A 23,457-nucleotide genomic window follows, 5' to 3' on the forward strand; every position below is an offset into this window, starting at 1 on the left:
CTCATTACAGGACCGTCCGCCGCAGATCACACGTTATATAGACATTGGCCGCAGCGCTCCCTGCGTCGCTGAACTCAGACCAAATTGTGTCAGAAATCCATCAATGTGCGAAAATCTGATTTATTTCTCTAATAACCGGAATCCTCCAGGACTGCTGCGATATTATGGAATTTACGGCATCCTTCAGACTGGCCATACATGAGTCGCGGTAAAATAACGGAAAAAGTTGCGACAGACTTGCGACAGTTGCAATAATTCCCAACATGTCGTAATTCTTGCGATTACCGTACAATTTATTCCCCCATTGCGGTCGTGCGCAACATTATTGTACTGTGACTCGCGGCCAAACAATGTCGCTCGTCTCATGTAGAAATAGATGGGATTCATTCAAGTTTTGGATCCACAACAATGGGACTTGATAGGTGCCGGATTATCAAATAATCCGGATTATCGGACGAAACACTTCAGGAAGGAATCTCAAAAGAAAAAAGTTACTGCTATAAATTTGTTTTTAAGGATTATTAATAACTCGAGGTCTTGTGCAAATCAGTTCTGTTATATAAAGAGGTGCCGGATTATTGGATGCCGGTTAAAGAAATTTCACAGTATAATGAAAAGTTTCATGATTTCTGCTTGCTTTCAGTGAATGGGGGACATTCAAAGGCTAAAAGCCTGTACAGACCTAATATTTCTTACAACTAAAGGTTTGTTACAATTGTATCCAGTCCAGGCAATCCTCTGTGAGCAAAACAGTCTGAACCTGAAATTGATACATTTTACCTGCACTGATACATTGTAGCAAACTATCAGGGCAGGAGATGAATCACGGGGTCAATGTTTCTTTTTTTTTAATCCCATCTAATGCTACACCAATACTAAACCCCTATCTCATTATCTATCCTATCTATCTATCTATCTATCTATCTATCTATCTATCTATCTATCTATCTATCTATCTATCTATCTATCTATCTCATATCTATCTATCTATCTATCTATCTATCTATCTATCTATCTATCTATCTATCTATCTATCTATCTATCTATCTATCTCATATCTATCTATCTATCTATCTATCTATCATTTCTGCAGCTTTCTAATATATTTTGTGCTTCAATTCCTCATTATTTTCAAATTCTTTGCTTTCTCTCAGTGAATGGGAACATACATTCAGAAGATGAAAAACCCATACAGACCACTTCTCACAGCTGAGGGTTTGCTACAATTGCTCCTGTGAGCAGCTCTAATCTCTCTCCTGTTCTCATAGTTTGCTGACACTCCCGTGTCTGTGTCGATCGTATAGGACTGTGTCGATCGTATAGGACTATTGATTCTAAGCACATTAATAGAATGGCACGACTGCAGTGAAGACTGACACTTGTACATGCAGAGCAGTGAACTAGAAGCAGCGGGGGGGGGGGGGGGGGGGGGGATGTAATTCCGGCTTTAGACATTACAATATTGCCGGGGGCTCCCTGTTTTTTTTGGCAGGATTGTCCGACAAACTAAAGTTTATAGGTTCAGCCTGACGGTCCCCTGATGTTTCCTGTTGGAGGAACAATGATTGAGCAGGTTGGATTCTTACTTGTTCAATAATAGGATTTCTGCAAGATAAGCGGCGCCAGATGTGCCTGACAGCCACTTATCCCACTTACTGTATTAAAATAACGCACACGCTTGTTAAGCTGAACAGGCGTGGTTTTCATGGGGCAGTCGGGGGAGATAGAGGCCGTCAAATAACGGTTAGGGCCACAGCAATCATATCTATGGCAAGTAACATGCTGCAGATTTATACACCATAAATATCTACCCCTTTAATTCAGCATAAGGCTATGTTCACACAGGGCGGATACGCTGCATCAGAGCACACAGCGCATCCGTCCTGTGCGCTGCAGGGAAATCCAACTTGTGACGTTTTTTGCCCAGAATGTCCGCTGCGGAAAACTGCACAGAAAAAAGAAATAGATACTTCGAGCTCGTCCACACACAACGGAATTGCTGCAGAAAATTTCTGCAGCAATTCCGTTGAAAGTAGCAGAGATTCCGCTGTGGAAAAAATGCACCATTTCCTGCGGTTTTCAATGCAGAAAATGGTGCGTATTTTGTTGCGTTTTTCTCAATGTTGGGAAATGGAGACATCTCCTCTGAAAAACGCAGAAATTGACATGACGCGATCCGAAAAATACGAACCGCAGGTGAATTTCTGGTCAGAATTTTTACGCAGCGTGTGGATGAGATTTGTTGAATCTCATCCACTTTGCTGCTACTGTATTCTGCTGCAGACGAGCCCTTAGAATGGCGACGCGTCTCTCCGACGTCCTGATGTTCCTCAATCCTTGGATGACGCGTCTCATCCCATGTGACCGCTGCAGCCTGTGATTGGCTGCAGCGGTCACATGGGTTGAAACGTCCTCCCGCGAGGCCAGCCTGGACGAAGAAACACAGAATTCTGGGTAAGTATACGGTTTTTATTTTTTTCCGAGTTGCGTTCTTTTCAGCGGAATCGCTGCTTTTCTGCTGCAAAAAAACGCAACCTCCCCATTGAACTCCATTGGGAGATCACGCAACAAATAAGCAGCATTTACGCAAATACAATTGGCGTGCTGCGGATTAAAAAAACGCAGGTCAATTTCTGAGCATATTTTCCGCTTATCGTTTATACAGCTTGGATGAGATTGGTTTTAATCTCATCCACTTTGCTGCTACTGTATCATGCTGCCGATTTTCCGCAACAAAATCCGCAGTATTTACGCTACGTGTGAACTCACCCTTAGGGCATGTTCAGACGTGGCAGAATTTTTCTGCTGAAAATGTTTCTGCAGATTCGTTGCGAATTTGCAAAACATTTTCAAATTTGACAGGTAATTCAGACGTTGCAGATATCACAGCGGACTTGCCACAGATTTCAGTTTTTGCATTGCAAATCCGCTTCTTCTCCGTAATATAATGAGCTGCCGCGGAGGGGAAATTCTGCGCCGCAGCCTAAATTCCGCACAGTTATTTTCCGCCACGTCTGACTTAAGTTTCCTAAAAATGTATAGAAACCTATGAAAGAAACGGCTGCTGCAGATTTCCACCGCGGACTGTCCACAGCGGAATTCAACGTCAATTCCGCCACGTGTGAATGTGCTCTGACACTGCAGATGTATTTGCCATTCAGGGTCTGTGGAAAGCTGGGTGATACCTCTATGTAACGACTACTATCACTGGTTGTCACCCATGTAGGATAACTCTGAATATTAAGGCCCCCTCCTCAATAGGATAACTGGGTAATGCTGTGAACATTGTTGGCCGCGTGACGCAGCCCCCGGGTGTGTAATAGTTTATAATGTGTGAATGCAGCGAGCGGACATCAATACATCACTCATGCTTAATGCCTCTGCTTCCTACAAATCCCTAAAGAAATATCCCGGCCGCGTTACCATGGCAACAGAACGATGCCCCCCCATCTCTCAAGTTGAGTTAGAGTTAAAAGTCACCCCTTAAGACATAGTCGATCTCCTGGATCCGCCGCAACCGAGCCGCCGATCAATATTCGACTTCCACATTGTATACAATATGACTTCCCAGATCAAAGCCCGGCTCCTCGTATTGAATAATTAAAAGGGGAAAACATCTTTAAAATCGTTTGTTCTCACAATGAAAGAGATTTTTTTTTTTTTTCCCACCGGCTTCAATGTAATATCTGACTAATGCTTCAGTGACGATCCTGCGCCGCCATTTACATAATGGAAGAACCTGAATTATTATTATGGGCTGCTCACATTTAAAGGGGACCTGTCCCTGTGATCACTGGAGCTGCTGTTTCGGTACAATATTTGGCTCAGGAAATTGTAATATTTCTGAGGCACGAGGCACAAGATGCGCAGAATCGTCAATTATAATATAACTATAGTATTGGCGAAGTCCCGGTTTTTAAAGGGCAGCTCCGGTTACTATTAATATTAACTTCACTTGGACATTATATGTTTCTACATCCCCGTAAAGAAATTTTATCAAATAAATTCTGCTTAACTCTTTTATTTTATTCTGAATATCACTCCCATCATGCCGCAGGACAGAGCACCAGTTTCACGTTCTCTTTACTGTGGGAGGAGCTTACTCTTGAGCTCCTTATCGCCACCTGCTGGTTAATGTATTTTAAAGGTTTAAAACTAAAATACTGATACAAGAATTGTGTAATGCTACATTTTGCCTGTGGTGGCGCTGTAGGGGAATTGAACACTTGTTGCTGGATTATCTTGCAGATTACAGACGATCACAGGGGTCCCAGCAGCAGGACATCTATAGATCAGTTTATCAGGGGAACCTTCCAATAAAAAGGGAATGTCCAAAAGTATAAACAGATCCTTATAGACAACGGCAGAACAAAAAGAGCGTGACGGACAAAATTTATTGTCCAGTGGATTTCCTGCTCTATTATAAGAATTGCTTGACTCTTAAAGGCACACTCCAGGAAAAACGGATACGCTGTGTAATGCTTTGTACGTGGCCTGATGGGGCGGAGCATGTCAGTGATTAAATGAATATCAAAGAGAGACTCTGTGTCATGCTCCTCCTTTTTTCTCGGTAATTGCTTTGTTTGCAATTGTCTCATAGATCCCATTAAGGTTACCCTATATTTGTGGCATGTAGTTATGTCTGCAGTAACGCGCTGTCAGTCCTCCGTTGGTCCTACAGGACTTGGCTCCCTCATACAGAAGGCACGCGCAGTAACTTTATTTATACAGTGGCTGGAGCGCGTCCAAATCTGCTTAATAACCGGCTCTGGCTGGATTATACCATTTATACCAACAAAACTCTGCACTTTATGAACAAGCGTTCAGGAGTCATTTATAGCATCGGCGGCGTGTCTACATATTTAGTGGTAGGGCGGGTATAGATTTACCCCACAGCCTGGCACTACTGGAAGTCACCGGCGAATAGCTGTGGGGCTTAAACTCATCGCAACTCTTCCTGCGTCACTCTAGCTTGGTTACAGTTTGGCGACCAACGCCATGGTGCTTTGAGTGATGGGCTTTGGAGGTGGTCACCTAATGGTTAATTTTGCAGAGATGTCTCATGACGATAACCCCTGTCCATATGCCCTATTCTGTACCTTCTTAATGCATATTTTAATTTAGGGCAAATCTTGACTATCTTGGTAGTCTACCAAGCTCTGAGACACCATTCTGTGAAAATCCAAAACTTGTCGGCATTCCAATATGCATTTAATGCAATTAATACAGAGAAAATCAGTGGGGAAGTTACTGAAAAAATCACTGGTCCTGGCTTTATGGGCTTCTACAATGTTCATGTCTTCATGAAGAGCCCATATGCAGCTGGACAGCACCTTATGATGCATTACATAAATGTTGCTGCTTTCCAGCTGCATACTGACACCAGGGGAGCATAAATAGTCAGCAGTAAAGAAGCGTAGCTTTGTTTTAGTCTTATCTGCTCTGAATGTAATTAATATAATATATACTTCAAATGATGTTATAGAATAAAAATACTTTACCCTTATGAATAGGATTTTCTCTCCAACCTTGTACCGTCCTTGAGAAAGACGCTCCACGCAGAACTTACTGGGACATTTACAAGGAGGGTCTTCAGAGATATGTTGAACCTAAAAAACACACATAGTTCAAACTTATTAAAGCTTAACTCCACTTAGGCTGAATCCACATGTGCCGTCAGATTTTATTCAAAGCGATTTTCTCAATACCGTCGCAAAAATACAATACATCTGCTGCTCTTCTGCAAAAATTGGTCCTGTCCCCCTTTTTCTTATACAAGGAATGGGAAGTGTTGGGGTTGGAACGAGACAACAAGTTGATGGGACCCACTGTACCCGAACTAGCAGGAGATGGGGGGGGGCTCTGCTTTGATTTTTGCTAGGGGGACAACCAATCTCATGACAGGGGAAAGGTTTTGTCAACAGCCTGGGGCATTAATAATAATGTATACAGTATGAATTCCGGTATATACATATAACTTACTGCATCATCTAATAACTTCCCAGCGCTCTTTTTTCCAGATGAGTTCTTTGTGGGGGAGGGTGACGGTGACGGGGTGGGGGTTGAAAGGGTTTCTTCCTGTTCAATCTCCTTTTCCAGTTTTATCAATCCGGGGGGCTCCACACCAAATCTGTCAATCCAAAGAAAGGGAGTCACATGATTAGCCTAGAATTATATGATACTATATCAGTAATGTAACCTATATATAATAATAATAGTAGTAATAATATAAATAATAATAACAATAGTGATAATAATAATAGTAATAATGATAATAATAATAGTAATAATGGTAGTAATAATAATAATAGTAATAATATAAATAATGATAATAATAATAATAAAAAATGTATTTGACTAGTGGGGCATTCGGCTTATAAAAACGGAGAATCCCGGGTCTAAGGAACAATGAGTGGAGATCTGGGATAACATGGCCGCAGCAATGATCAGGCCGCCACTTATTAGTCGGACTGTCATCTGAGATTGTGCTTTTCCTGCAAAGAACAGCGCTGCGCTATGGACGCCAAAAACAATGGAAACCTATGAGTAGAGGGAACCCGGCCGCGCCGTCGGCTTTGATGAAACATTCCCTGAGCTGGGAAGGAATGGCTATAAAGATTCCTTGGACTTCCTGTCTGTCTGGCCGGTCCTGTAGGCCGTAAATCATGCAACTCCCAGAGGACGGAGAACCTACACCTGCACACAGCCCCAGCCATAAAATAAGAGAAGCGGCGGCGAACACACAGCTCTCTTATGTCTGCAGCCCAAATCACCAGAATATTACACACAACCCTCCCGCCAATCTGCGGACTGTAAAATAAAAGATTATGAGACGGAATGGGAATGTTTCCATCAATTGCTACATTACAGGCCAGTCAAGTAACGCACCCTGCGCACCAAAATCACCGTTCAGGCTACAATCTCCACCGAACGCCACCAGAACCAAAGGTACATCCTGGAACCGCACATGGCTAGCACTGGTATGCATCGGAGATAAGCACTTAAAGGGGATGTTCACTTTTTGGCTGACATGTTTCCCCAGTGAAGACATAATCCTGGGGCTAGAGGAGAGTGCTCCTGGGAAGAAAATTAAGGGGGTTTTCCACTTTGGACAATCCCTACTTGTTAGACTAGTCCTTTGACAATAAGATGATCACAAAGTGTCCCCCTGCTGGAACTCCCAGCGATCAGCTGTAATCGGTGGGGAAACTTAGCAGTAAGTGCCTAGTTTCCAAGCAGCGCCACCACAGGAGAAATGAAGTATCACACAGTGTCCATTCAGATCAATGGGTTGTCTGTGTAATACAGGACAGGACATGTCCTCCAGAGAGAGAGACGCTCTATGTAACCACTCTGCACTCTGCCCAAGAGATGAGGACCCTGAACAGAGGACCCCCCTCTATTACCCAGAATTCCCTATTAAAGGTGTATGAAAATGTTTTTTTTAAACTGAACGATACCTTTAAGGGTATGTGCACACGACCTCTTTTCAGATGTAATGGAGGCGTTTTACGCCTCGAATTACGCCTGAAAAGACGGCTCCAATACGTCGGCAAACATCTGCCCATTGCTTGCAATGGGTCTTACGATGTTATGTGCAGACGAGCTGTCATTTTATGCGTCGCTGTCAATATATATGGCGCGTAAAATGACGGCTCGTCAAAAGAAGTGCAGGACACTTCTTGGGACGTTTTTGGAGCCGTTTTCTCATTGACTCTATTGAAAAAAGCTCCAAAAACGGCCGTAAAAACGCCTCGAAAAACGCTAGTTGCTCAAAAAACGTCTGAAAATCAGGAGCTGTTTTCCCTTGAAAACCGTTCCGTATTTTCAGACGGTTTTTGTTAAGCGTGTGAACAGAGCCTTAGTATTACATGGTGCCTTTTGATTTTAATAGGCTTCCATAGAATTCACAGAGTGGACAACCCCTTTAAGGTGCAGCTGTCTTCCAAAACTAGGGGTGACCTACTGTGATTGACAGAAGACTACATTACATGTAGCACTCATACAAACCCCGTAGCGCTTTCTAGCAGTGAACACAGAGAGGCATATCAAACGCTGTATATACTAGGGCGCTGCTGTGAAACTTCACCATTAGGCTTTCAAATACCAAAAATGTGTTTTTGTTTTTTTTATACCACAACTATAACAACAAACACAAAGATTCCCTATAAGATCAGTTTATAAAAAATGATGCAGAATTAGAGAATTTAAAGGGTATGTAGACCTTTGCACCACTTATCTTTTCTTTGCTCCAGTGCATTGAAAACAAAAAATGCAACTTTACAAATAACCTTGTTAAAAAATCTTCTATCATTTTGTGCATAAAGCTTCTATGTAGGCCTATGTGTCACCATGGCTACAGACTACAAACAAATCCCGTGTAGTCTGATCCTGCAGTTACATGTTACTCCCTTTTATCTGTACTTTTAATTCCTGCAGGTTAGGGGTCAGAGGGACATAGTGGTTTGTAGTATGAAACCATAGAGACCTATAGGTCTGCCTAGGAGCTGAAGACACAAAATGGTAGATTTTTGATCCAATTTACAAATTTGCTTAATTTTTATTGTAGATGCATTGGTGCAATAAAAAACATGATTGCAAAAGTCTGAATACCCTTTAATATAATAAAGCTGAATGAATGGATCTCTGTCGCTCATTTTCACATCTGCCTCCAAGATGTGGACTACCGGCCGCGCTGATTGCGGCTGCGGTTCACCAGGATTATTATTACAAGAAAAAAAAATTGAGAAGTCAAATATGTCAAAAATGTAGGGAAAAAAAAGTTAATATTTTTGGAATGTATCCTCTTACCTTACTGCAATTCTCCCCAGCTCTAGTAAGCAGAGGCAAACTTCTCTGGGCTGCTTGTGTAGAACTAGGGAAGAAAAAGATTCAAATCACTTTGTGAATAGAGGCAATGCACAATGATATTTGCAGAGTATTTCCCTTTAAGATTGGAGGTGTTCTGCTTCCGATTTTTCGCCCCGAAATACGCCTGAAAACACTACGTGCGCACACACTCTTATATTTACTGGCGTTTTTCTTTTTTTATCATCTTAAAGGGGCATATACGACATGTTAATAATGTACAGTTGCCCTTTAAGTGGGTGACTCGGCGCACACATTATCCACTGGCCAATGTCTGTTTGTCAGGGGGTCTCACCCCTGTAACCACTTCTAATGTCTAGAATGAAGTGTCTCCTCTACTTTTTCCCTAGGCTGCATGGTTGGTGCTTGAATAAATTGAACCGACAACGCCGCCCTTAGAAAACGCTGAGCTGACGTACCTGGAGAAGTAGCGGCATGAAGCTTTCCTAGCACCACCGCCATTTTGCTTTAGAGATTGTCTGTGGTCACAACAGTTGAAGCCCCCGCCGATCAGACATTGATACCATATCCCAGCGACAACCACTTTAGGCTAATTCTATACGGTGATTTGTGGTCGGGCGACATTAAGATTGCAAATGCTGCGCTGCCAATCGCACCTAATCCTAGTAAATGTGGTCGCGTGGAAATCCAGCAGGTTTTGATTTTTGCCCACTGTTGTGTCGTGGCAACTCGCGGATCGCAAAGCAACCACAACCACTACCATTAGGTGCGATGTGGTAGCGCGACATTGCGTTCTTATGTCACACGACTACAAATTGTGGTGTAGCCGTAGACTTAAGAGAAACTGCTCATTTATAACATGTTGGATATAACACAGCAAATCAGGGACGTAGCTAGGGGGGCTACCGGGGCATTTGCCCTGGGTTCTGGGCACAAGGGGATGGGCACCAACAAGTCACTTTGCCTTGGTCATATAAACGCACGGCTCGGGCAGCCAACGGCTAGGAAAGCCTCGCTACGTCTCTGCATCAAGTGTAACCCATAGCAACAATAACAGTTATAATCAGATTGCAGTGAATGATGGGAACTTTACAGATGCTAGCAGCGATGGATGCCATGATGTTTATGAGATCATTTGTGTCAATTATTCATGTCTTTATTACTGCCGTCCATGTATTTTCTTGCTGACAGGTGACATTTGTACCACAAGGATGAAAACCTGGGTCATCAGATCTCATTGGATCCCTCACAGATCATCTCACAGAGGATTGTCTAGACTGGATTCAATTGTAAAACTCTCAGCTGTGAGAAAAATTAGGTCTATACAGGTTTTTAGTGACTGGATGTAAACAAGAATGTTTTTCATCCACTGACAACAAGCAAACGTCTTAAAAATGGTGAGAAATAGAAATATAATTTGGGCCTCATATATCAAATCAGTAAAACTGGCCTTGTTGTCCATAGTAACCAATCAGAGCTCAGCTTTCATTTCTTAAACTGCTTTGGAAAACTGAAAGCTGAGCTCTGATTTATTGCTATGGTCAGCAAGGACAGTTTTACTTTTAGACAGTTTTGATAATTGAGGCCCATAGCAACCAATCACAGCACAGCTTTTATTTTTCCAGAGAAGGTTGAGAAATGAAAGCTGAGCTCTGACTGGTTACTATGGGCAACAAGGCCAGTTTTACTGATTTGATAAATGAGGCCCAAATTGTGTTTCAATTTCGCAACAGTCTTTAAGACTTTTGCTTGCTGTCAGTGAATGGAAACATTCTTGTTTACATCCAGAGACTAAAAAACCTGTACAGACCTAATACTTCTCACAGCAGAGAGATTGTTACAATTAAATCCAATTTAGACAATCATATGTGAGCTGATCCGTGAGGGATACAATGAGATCTGATGACCCAGGTTTTCATCCTTGTGGTACAATGTCATCTCTTAGCAAGAAAACAAATAAACCGCAGCTTTCATTTTATAAACTGCTCTGGAAAACTGAAACCTGAGCTCTGATTGGTTGCTATGTACAGCAAGGACAGTTTACTTTTAGACATTTTTGATAAATGAGGCCCATAGCAACCAATCACAACACAGCTTTCATTTTTCCAGAGCAGGTTGAGAAATGAAAGCTGAGATCTGATTGGTTGCTACAGGTAACAAGGCCTATTTTACTGTTAGACAGTTTTGATAAATGCGCCCCCATATGATATTAAAAGTGGCAGAATGTTTCATTATACATGATTAAGGCCCCATGCACGCGACCGTAGCTATGTGCACGGCTGTGATTTTCGGGTCGGACGGCAGCGTAGTATCACCCGCGAGCAACCCGCAAATCGCGGGATGTGCACATGGCCGCGTCCATTATTTTCTATGAGCCTGGACCGCAGAACACGGCCGTAATAAGACTTATCCGTTCTTTCTGCGGTCCAGGCTCCTGGGCCAAGCACGGACCGTAGAGACCACGGTCGTGTGCATGGCCCCATAGGAATGAATGGGGCCACAATTCTCCCGTGGATTTTCTGGGGAATTGCGGCCGCAAAAGCACGTTCGTGTGCACGGGGCTTAGGGGGTGAAACTTTTGCAGGTATCCAAGTATCAGTGCTAGTGACGTTAATAAATGATGATGATAAGCGAATGATGACAGCTTGGATGTACGTGTATGTGAACACAATGATTTCCTACCATAGCAGAGGCGTGAGCCGATCTAGTCAGCTGATATAAGAAGGAAAAGATTTACAGATTAATATCAATAATTCATTATTACGGTTAATCAATCAGCAGCAAATATCTCATCTAATAATCCAGTGTCCCCGGGATGTCGCCAATACAGGACAGAAAACCCTCATCATCCATATTGGAATTCTACTGATGTCATCATTCCCAGCGCTTCTCTCTGCTACTGCCCCAAACTCCTCGGGCCGGACCAGGGAGGAAGCAGTAAAGCCCGGGCTCCACATCAATATTCCGTGTAATATTATCGCTAGTATTTTTAGTCTATGGGGTTTCATGAAATTACAAGTGATGTGCGCCATATTTATGACAGATTTTAATTATTTTTATTTTTATTAAATTGCAAAATACCGGTGCACGTTAGGCTTTGTTCACACTGAAATTCGGCGCCACTGTCGGCAGTTCTAACAAGTAGTGATTGTCCAAAGTGGAGAACCCCTATAAGAACAATGTTCGCTCAGCACCAGACGTATTTTGGGCTCACCGCCAACATCCAGTAAATCTCGGAGTACGATTTCCTATGGAACGTGGAGCATCTGAAATCTATAATATTTTATAATGTATTTTGTGGAATAGCCAGACCGTTGTCTAGAGCGCTGTCAGCGCGCTGAGCTACTCACGGGCTGCGCTACTTATGATTAATTGTCCCCATGCAAATGATTAATCCATTACTAAGTTATGACCTTTCTCCTTTAAACAAAATGTTTTGCTAAATGTCTGACTGGATGGTTGGGATATTACAAGTGGACGGCTCTGAGGCGAATGAATGAGACTCGGCCCTCAGCCATCTGTATATGAATTATGTTGTCTTTGTAATTGAACGTAATTTACACTTAATCGCTTGTCATTCTACAAAATAACTTTTTGTGAAAGACAAATTAGTTTTGTTCAAATAAATTACTCTTCGTGCACAAGCGGATCCATATATCGCTGTCAGCCATGCTGAGCAAATTAATTTTGTACGCAATAAATTTAGTTCTGCCTCAGAAAAATATTAACGCATTTGTGTGTTACAAATCACTTTTGTGCCACAGATAAACTTTTGTGCTGCAACAAAATCAATTTTGTCATACATGATATTTTTATCCACTGGGATATGGTCACAAAATAAAGGTGCACATTTTCTATAGCACTTAATATTTAAAGGGAAACCCACAAAATTGTGCTGTAATTGTATATAGATCACTATTATGCATTCACAGTACTAAATAGTTATACATAATAAATAAAAGATCCGTCACCAGCAGCATGTTAATGGTTTCCAGTTCAGATAATTTATTGTTACAGCTCTATAAGAGTCCCGAATATAGTTGGCCATGGGTGTAACTAAAAGATTAGCAGACAAGGCAGCAACTACGGGGCCCAACATGTCCAGAGGTGAAGAGCAGTTATGCTGATTGTTTTTACATGCATTTATAATATTTTTTTCTGGAACTCTGATATCACTAGGCTGGGTACATAACTGCATTTATTGTTCAGTTTTTCTGTTGCGTTAAGTGTCGCATCGGTCATGATGAACACCAACGCCGCCCGACAGCACCCATTGACTTTTAATTTGTTTTGTCGAGTTTTTATTCATGGTGTCCGTCATTTACACAAAAAAATAGTGCAGATTTCTGCACTATCTTTCCGCCATTTATGACCGGATCTGTGACGGAGGGTCCTAATTCTGTTCTCATTGTAACTATATGCAGGACACCATTATGTACTAAAAAGAGACACATGATAGAAATAACAGATCTGTTATCAGCAGCATGTTGATGGTTTCCAGTAAGTCACAGAAGATTCAGTAATTTTTTGTTACAGCCCTTTACTAGGCAGAGTCTCATATACTGCCAGGGTTTCAGGCATGGCAGCTGCTTCATTCAGAGGGGAGGAGCCGTTAGGTGGATGATGGGAGTGAGAGTGAAAGGTCTAGTGTAAAATTGAATGGCGCACAGGACAATGATGGTCCCATTTTTACTTGTTGCCGTCCTGGGATGGGCCAAATTCTCATGCTGATGTGGAAATCTGGGGGTGTCATTGACTATACTGTGGACGGGCTTGTGGTTCATATAGATACAGGTCACCAGGTCAAGCGTGGACCATGACAGCCAAGATGGACATTGGTACTTATTACTGGAAAATGGATTTTTAGGACAGAGGGAAAGGGCTGGTGGGGGAAGGGATTGGCTTTAGAATCGAGCCAGGGACATTATGTCTTATTCCAGTAGAAAAGTTTATTTTATGGTAATGACTCTTTAAGACCTAGAAAGTCTTTGTCACAAGTGACAGTGACAGTAAATGGATCCCCTACTCTGTGATGTATTCAATGTGCAGATGAAAGTGGGACTGTCACCATTCAGCGTCTCTGAGGCCTGACAAGATACGGAGACGAGAGTGAAGTCTTATTCCATGGAGAGTCCTCAGAGGCCTTCAGACAATGGAGCAGATCATCCAGGCGATACTCGGAGTCACTTTCACAAAGAGGGTGGAAAGAGGATGCAGCGCGGAGGGATCTCGTGTCAGCCCAGGCAAGGATAGAAGCCTTTTCATCCACACAGACACTGCTCCCATTTATCCTGCCTCCCGTTATCTAACGTCTGATGAAAATATCAGTTCTTTATATGTCAATCTGAAAGGCGTCATGTGCTTCATAATGTGATGAGACCTGATAAAGGAGCTTCAGAAGAAAAGCAAAATAGATGTACAGTAAAAGTTCCGAGCTGGCAGCCTAGGGATTGGAAGGATGCCAGATTATCAAATTTTCTGGAGTAATGAATCTTTTTATAAATATGTAGATAAAAGGTCTACATCAATGAATCCTTTGTAGTGAAGATTTTGTGGGGAGATGGGGGAATTACAGGTTATTGTGCAGTGCAAAAAAGGTCACAGCTCCTCACCCCAACTGATGCACAGCTTTACAGGTAAAACCCATAGTCAACAAGTCCAAAAGTCCGCTCCATAGATCACAAGAACACATCTCCATAGACCACCAGAACACATCTCCATAGACCACCAGAAAACATCTCCATAGACCACCAGAACATGGATCCGTAGACCACTAGAACACCGCTCCAAAAGTCAGCTCTAAAGACCACCAGAACACAGCTCTAAAGACCACCAGAACACAGCTCTATAGACCACCAAAACACAGCTCTATAGACCACCAAAACACAGCTCCATAGACCACCAAAACACAGCTCCATAGACCACCAAAACACAGCTCCATAGACCACCAAAATACAGCTCCATAGACCACCAGAACACAGCTCCATAGACCACCAGAACGCAGCTCTATAGACAAGGGATTCTTCATAGATCATTAGGGCACAGTTCCACAGATAAGCTCCATAGGCCGCAATGTACAGGATAGTTCTATAGACCACCACAGCACAGCTTTATGGACCATTATGGCACAGTGGCACAGGTCTAATCAGTAGACCATTACTGCACAGGACAGCTTCATAAACCACCAGAACAACAGGTCCACAGGTAAGATCCGCATATCACAGCTCAATGTGTCAGTTCCGTAGACCACTGATGTAGAGGTCAGGTCCATCAAAACCCAGCTCCACAGGTCAACTATATAGACCACTAATACACAGGTTGGCTTTATAGACCATCAGAACACAGATCCATTGATCAGCCCTATAGACCACCAAAGCACAGCTCAACTCTATAAACCACCAGAGCCACAAGTCAGCTTTATAGACCACAAGAGCACAGGTCAGCTCTCTAGACCATCAAAACACAGGTCAGCGCTCTAGACCATCAAAGCACAGGTCAGCTCCATAGACCAGCAGAGCACAGGTCCGCTCTATAGACCACCAAATTACAGGTCAACTCTACAAATCCTCGCTTTCTTAACTGCTCACCCTTTTCCCTAGTCTTGCAAGATTCGGAACAATAAACGGATTCCCTAAGGAAACATTAAGATCACACAAAAGTTGGGGTAATGACGCAATTTTCCTGTGACTCGTTAAAATCATGGGTTCTCAATGTTTTCCAATGAGGGAAAAAGTTGTGCGACAATCGCAAGAATTCTTACATAATTTAAATACGTCTGATTGCCACAAGTTGCCGCCAAGGACATATTGAGGTTGTAAACTTATACTGAAAAAAGCCTTAGCACCATAGGTGCACCCAGCAATATATTATCACGAAACCTTAATAATCCCTTCAAAAACACACAGCAGCTTATCATAATATAATAATATAAAATTAATCAATGATTGTTGCTTACCTAGTCCCTCCGACTCAAACAAACATGTCTCTCCAACACCAATACTCCTGCACCAGGACAGGAAGTTGGCTGTATTGTCTCTGGCAAAGAAGGACCCAGACGGGGCATTGGCACGGTACGGTATCCTTTTAGATGGCAGGTCCTGCAGAAACAAACATGTCAATTTATAAATAAAGTTACCTGGTTATATCCTGATGATGTATTGAATTGTTGACATGGGACAGGAAGTAGCTGTCTGACAGTAAGCATTGTTAGCCATATTAGCTCTCATTGGGCTTCTTTCTCTGTCACTAGGTCACACAGATGATCCCCTCCCCTCATATCCTCCTTGGCAGAGAGTATGAGACATGATCTAAAGTCACTGATCAAATGTTTATCCATCAGGGATATGTCAAGCAGATCTGAACCTTCACCCTCATTTATAAAGTTTTTTTTATTAAAGAGGTATTCCGGTGACAAGAAGTTACCCCCTATCCGTAGGGTAAGGGGTAACTTGCTGATCGGTGGCAGCTCGGACCCCTGCGGTCTAGGAGAACGGGGACTCCCGAACTCCTCGTTTGAACTGAGCGGCAGGTCGCTCATACGCACTGCCGGTACATTCATTCTCTATGGCAGCGCCGGTAAAAGCCGAACACTGCACTCGGCTATCTCTGGTGCTCCCATAGAGAATGAATGGAGCGGCAGTGCGGATAGGGGGTAACTTGTTGTAACCGGAATACCCCTTTAATTTCTTCAACAAGTGAGGGAGGAAGTAGCTAACTTCTCCTAATTAAGTTTTAATTTAAATCAATACAGCTAGGAAGGTATTTCTATTGACACCTTGCTGGCCACTTCAGGGAAGACATTTAATAGGGCCAATTGTGCCCACAAATTCTGCCACCTTAAGGAAACTTGACCTTGTGAATGGTTCCCTTTAAAACATGAGACCTTGTATTTGTCACTCTTTTGCAATCATTTGCATTAATAAGAGATCTTTAAGAAAGAATTATAATACATCTTCCAAACCGTAGCCTGATAAATGCAGATTCCAGCAGAATAATTAACTTTCCATGTGGTGAGAGAGAATTGTGTTGACATAGTGTAAAATATCTAGAAACCGAGGTGCCCATAGCCCCGCTCTCAAATATCAGGCAAATCGCTCCCCTGCCGCCGTTCCTGCACAATCTTGTCTCGCTGATGGCCGTGCATGTGGTTTAATGCAGGATGTGAAAGTGAGAGGAAAACACATGATGTCATCCTGCAGTCATCCTGTCAAGTTCACTTCTTTTAAGCTCTGGGGGATCCCTGCTCCACCGGTGTTGTGAAATCAGAGAAAGAACGACTTATAGTTTACTTTTTTCAAATAAATTGGCTGAATGGGTCTAGTTGGAAACTATTTAACACTTTGCTTGCAGCGTAATAGAACAGTGACTTAATAGAGTAATAAACCGGACGAGTCGTGATTAATTAACTCATAGTGAACGCCCTGCTGTATCTGATTGGACACTAACCTTTGTATCTACAAAGCAACAAAGTCTGCTGTCCAGTGTGAAAGCGAAGATCATGTACACAGTCTTATAGAATCCTTACAGGGCCATACAAGAAGTTAATACCTGTACTGAGACTTACTATAATACTACCCCCTATATACAAGAATATAATACTGCCCCTATGTACGAGAATATAACTACTATAATACTGCCCCTATATACAAGAATATAACTACTATAATACTGCCTCCTATATACAAGAATATAACTACTATAATACTGCCTCCTATATACAAGAATATAACTACTATAATACTACCCCCTATATACAGGAATATAACTACTATAATACTGCTCCTATATACAAGAATATAACTATTATAATACTGCTCCTATATACAAGAATATAACTACTATAATACTGCCCCCTATATACAAGAATATAACTACTATAATACTGCCCCCTATATACAAGAATATAACTACTATAATACTGCACCTGTATATACAGGAATATAACTACTATAATACTGCACCTATATACAGGAATATAACTACTATAATACTGCACCTATATACAATAATATAACTACTATAATACTGCTCCTATATACAAGAATATAACTTCTATAATACTGCTCCTATATACAAGAATATAACTACTATAATACTGCCCCTATATACAAGAATATAACTACTATAATACTGCCTCCTATATACAAGAATATAACTACTATAATACTGCCCCTATATACAAGAATATAACTACTATAATACTGCCCCCTATATACAAGGCTATAACTACTATAATACCTCCCCCTATATACAAGAATATAACTACTATAATACTGCCCCCTATATACAAGAATATAACTACTATAATAATGCCTCCTATATACAAGAATATAACTACTATAATACTGCCCCCTATATACAAGAATATAACTACTATAATACTGCCCCTATATACAAGAATATAACTACTATAATACTGCCCCCCTATATACAAGAATATAACTACTATAATACCTCTCCTATATACAAGAATATAACTACTATAATACCTCTCCCTATATACAAGAATATAACTACTATAATACTGCCCCTATATACAAGAATATAACTACTATAATACTGCCCCCTATATACAAGAATATAAATACATTCCTATATACAAGAACATAACTACTATAATACTGCCCCTATGTACAAGAATATAACTACTATAATACTGCCCCTATATACAAGAATATAACTACTATAATACTGCCCCTATATACAAGAATATAACTACTACAATACTGCCCCTATACACAAGAATATAACTACTATAATACTGCTCCCTATACACAATATAACTACTATAATACCGCCCCGATGTACAAGAATACAACTACTATAATACTGCTCCTATATACAAGAATATAACTACTATAATACTGCCCCCATTATACAAGAATATAACTACTATAATACTGCTCCTATATACAAGAATATAACTACTGTAATACTGCTCCTATATACAAGGATATATCTACTATAATACTGCCTCCTATATACAAGAATATAACTACTATAATACTGCCCCTATATACAAGAATATAACTACTATAATACTGCCCCCTATATACAAGAATATAACTACTATAATACTGCTCCTATATACAAGAATATAACTACTATAATACTGCCCCCTATATACAAGAACATAACTACAATAATACTGCCCCTATATACAAGACTATAACTACTATAATACTGCCCCTATATACAAGAATATAACTACTATAATACTGCTCCTATATACAAGGATATATCTACTATAATACTGCCCCTATATACAAGAATATAACTACTAATACTGCCCCTATATACAAGAATATAACTACTATAATACTGCCCCCTATATACAAGGATATAACTACTATAATACTGCTCCCTATATACAAGAATATGACTGCTATAATACTGCTCCTATATACAAGGATATAACTTATAATACTGCCCCCTATATACAAGAATATAACTACTATAATACTGCTCATATATACAAGGATATAACTATTATAATACTGCCCCCTATATACAAGAATATAACTACTATAATACTGCTCCCTATATACAAGAATATAACTGCTATAATACTGCTCCTATATACAAGGATATAACTTATAATACTGCCCCCTATATACAAGACTATAACTACTATAATACCTCCCCCTATATACAAGAATATAACTACTATAATACTGCCCCCTATATACAAGAATATAACTACTACAATACTGCCCCTATGTACAAGACTATAACTACTATAATACCTCCCCCTATACAGTGAAGGAAATAAGTATTTGATCCCTTGCTGATTTTGTACGTTTGCCCACTGTCAAAGACATGAACAGTCTAGAATTTTAAGGCTAGGTTATTTTTACCAGTGAGAGATAGATTATATATATAAAAAAAAAAAGAAAATCACATAGTCAAAATGATATATATTTATTTGCATTGTGCACAGAGAAATAAGTATTTGATCCCCGACCAACCATTAAGAGTTCAGCCTCCTCCAGACCAGTTACACGCTCCAAATCAACTTGGTGCCTGCATTAAAGACAGCTCTTACATGGTCACCTGTATAAAAGACTCCTGTCCACAGACTCAATGAATCCGTCTGACTCTAACCTCTACAACATGGGCAAGACCAAAGAGCTTTCTAAGGATGTCAGGGACAAGATCATAGACCTGCACAAGGCTGGAATGGGCTACAAAACCATAAGTAAGACGCTGGGTGAGAAGGAGACAACTGTTGGTGCAATAGTAAGAAAATGGAAGACATACAAAATGACTGTCAATCGACATCGATCTGGGGCTCCATGCAAAATCTCACCTCGTGGGGTATCCTTGATCCTGAGGAAGGTGAGAGCTCAGCCAAAAACTACACGGGGGGAACTTGTTAATGATCTCAAGGCAGCTGGGACCACAGTGACCAAGAAAACCATTGGTAACACATTACGCCATAATGGATTAAAATCCTGCAGTGCCCGCAAGGTCCCCCTGCTCAAGAAGGCACATGTACAGGCCCGTCTGAAGTTTGCAAATGAACATCTGGATGATTCTGAGAGTGATTGGGAGAAGGTGCTGTGGTCAGATGAGACTAAAATTGAGCTCTTTGGCATTAACTCAACTCGCCGTGTTTGGAGGAAGAGAAATGCTGCCTATGACCCAAAGAACACCGTCCCCACTGTCAAGCATGGAGGTGGAAACATTATGTTTTGGGGGTGTTTCTCTGCTGATGGCACAGGACTACTTCACCGCATCAATGGGAGAATGGATGGAGCCATGTACCGTCAAATCCTGAGTGACCAGCTCCTTCCCTCCACCAGGACATTAAAAATGGCTCGTGGCTGGGTCTTCCAGCACGACAATGACCCGAAACATACAGCCAAGGCTACAAAGGAGTGGCTCAAAAAGAAGCACATTAAGGTCATGGAGTGGCCTAGCCAGTCTCCAGACCTTAATCCCATCGAAAACTTATGGAGGGAGCTGAAGATCCGAGTTGCCAAGCGACAGCCTCGAAATCTTAATGATTTACAGATGATTTGCAAAGAGGAGTGGGCCAAAATTCCATCTAACATGTGTGCAAACCTCATCATCAACTACAAAATACATCTGACTGCTGTGCTTGCCAACAAGGGTTTTGCCACCAAGTATTAAGTCTTGTTTGCCAAAGGGATCAAATACTTATTTCTCTGTGCACAATGCAAATACATATATATAATTTTGATTAATTTTTTTTAATATAATCTATCTCTCACTGGTAAAATTAACCTAGCCTAAAAATTCTAGACTGTTCATGTTTTTGACAGTGGGCAAACTTACAAAATCAGCAAGGGATCAAATACTTATTTCCTTCACTGTATACAAGAATGTAACTACTGTAATACTGCCCCCTATGTACAAGAATGTAACTACTATAATACTGCCTCCTATATACAAGAATATAACTACTATAATACTGCCCCGATATACAAGAATATAACTACTATAATACTGCCCCCTATATACAAGAATATAACTACTATAATACTGCTCCCTATATACAAGAATATAACTACTATAATACTGCCCCCTATATACAAGAATATAACTACTATAATACTGCCCCTATATACAAGAATATAACTACTATAATACTGCTCCTATATACAAGAATATAACTACTATAATACTGCTCCTATATACAAGAATATATCTACTATAATACTGCCCCTATATACAAGAATATAACTACTATAATACTGCTCCCATATACAAGAATATAACTACTATAATACTGCCCCTATATACAAGAATATAACTACTATAATACTGCTCCCTATATACAAGAATATAACTACTATAATACTGCCCCCTATATACAAGAATATAACTACTATAATACTGCCCCTATATACAAGAATATAACTACTATAATACTGCTCCTATATACAAGAATATAACTACTATAATACTGCCCCCTATATACAAGGCTATAACTACTATAATACCTCCCCCTATATACAAGAATATAACTACTATAATACTGCCCCCTATATACAAGAATATAACTACTATAATAATGCCTCCTATATACAAGAATATAACTACTATAATACTGCCCCTATATACAAGAATATAACTACTATAATCCCTCCCCTATATACAAGAATATGACTACTATAATACTGCCCCTATATACAAGAATATAACTACTATAATACCTCTCCTATATACAAGAATATAACTACTATAATACCTCTCCCTATATACAAGAATATAACTACTATAATACTGCCCCTATATACAAGAATATAACTACTATAATACTGCCCCCTATATACAAGAATATAACTACTATAATACTGCTCCTATATACAAGAATATAACTACTATAATACTGCCCCCTATATACAAGAATATAAATACATTCCTATATACAAGAACATAACTACTATAATACTGCCCCTATGTACAAGAATATAACTACTATAATACTGCCCCTATATACAAGAATATAACTACTATAATACTGCCCCTATATACAAGAATATAACTACTACAATACTGCCCCTATACACAAGAATATAACTACTATAATACCGCCCCTATACACAATATAACTACTATAATACCGCCCCTATGTACAAGAATACAACTACTATAATACTGCTCCTATATACAAGAATATAACTACTATAATACTGCTCCTATATACAAGAATATAACTACTGTAATACTGCTCCTATATACAAGGATATATCTACTATAATACTGCCTCCTATATACAAGAATATAACTACTATAATACTGCCCCTATATACAAGAATATAACTACTATAATACTGCCCCCTATATACAAGAATATAACTACTATAATACTGCTCCTATATACAAGAATATAACTACTATAATACTGCCCCCTATATACAAGAACATAACTACAATAATACTGCCCCTATATACAAGACTATAACTACTATAATACTGCCCCTATATACAAGAATATAACTACTATAATACGGCTCCTATATACAAGGATATATCTACTATAATACTGCCTCCTATATACAAGAATATAACTACTATAATACTGCCCCCTATATACAAGAATATAACTACTATATTACTGCCCCTATATACAAGAATATAATTACTATAATACTGCCCCTATATACAAGAATATAATTACTTTACTACTGCCCCTATATACAAGAATATAACTACTATAATACTTCTCCCTATATACAAGAATATAACTACTATAATACTGCTCCCATATACAAGAATATAACTACTATAATACTGCCCCTATATACAAGAATATAACTACTATAATACTGCTCCCTATATACAAGAATATAACTACTATAATACTGCCCCCTATATACAAGAATATAACTACTATAATACTGCCCCTATATACAAGAATATAACTACTATAATACTGCTCCTATATACAAGAATATAACTACTATAATACTGCCCCCTATATACAAGGCTATAACTACTATAATACCTCCCCCTATATACAAGAATATAACTACTATAATACTGCCCCCTATATACAAGAATATAACTACTATAATAATGCCTCCTATATACAAGAATATAACTACTATAATACTGCCCCTATATACAAGAATATAACTACTATAATCCCTCCCCTAT

The 23,457-nt window shown here is 40.1% G+C and overlaps 1 protein-coding gene across 1 annotated transcript in view; it reads right to left on the bottom strand.

Moving 5' to 3' along the window:
* GAS2 (growth arrest specific 2) overlaps window positions 1–23,457 on the bottom strand; it is a 58,005-nt gene that overhangs the window by 16,236 nt on the left and 18,312 nt on the right. Inside the window, exons 4-7 of the mRNA XM_075837064.1 lie at window positions 15,785–15,926; window positions 8,812–8,875; window positions 5,983–6,130; window positions 5,502–5,609 (exon numbers count right to left, since the gene is read on the bottom strand). Of these exons, the coding sequence (XP_075693179.1) occupies window positions 5,502–5,609; window positions 5,983–6,130; window positions 8,812–8,875; window positions 15,785–15,926 (462 nt within the window). The remainder of the gene's footprint in view (window positions 1–5,501; window positions 5,610–5,982; window positions 6,131–8,811; window positions 8,876–15,784; window positions 15,927–23,457) is intronic.

Source organism: Rhinoderma darwinii, chromosome 9 (genome assembly GCF_050947455.1).
Source record: "Rhinoderma darwinii isolate aRhiDar2 chromosome 9, aRhiDar2.hap1, whole genome shotgun sequence".
NCBI lineage: Eukaryota > Metazoa > Chordata > Amphibia > Anura > Rhinodermatidae > Rhinoderma > Rhinoderma darwinii.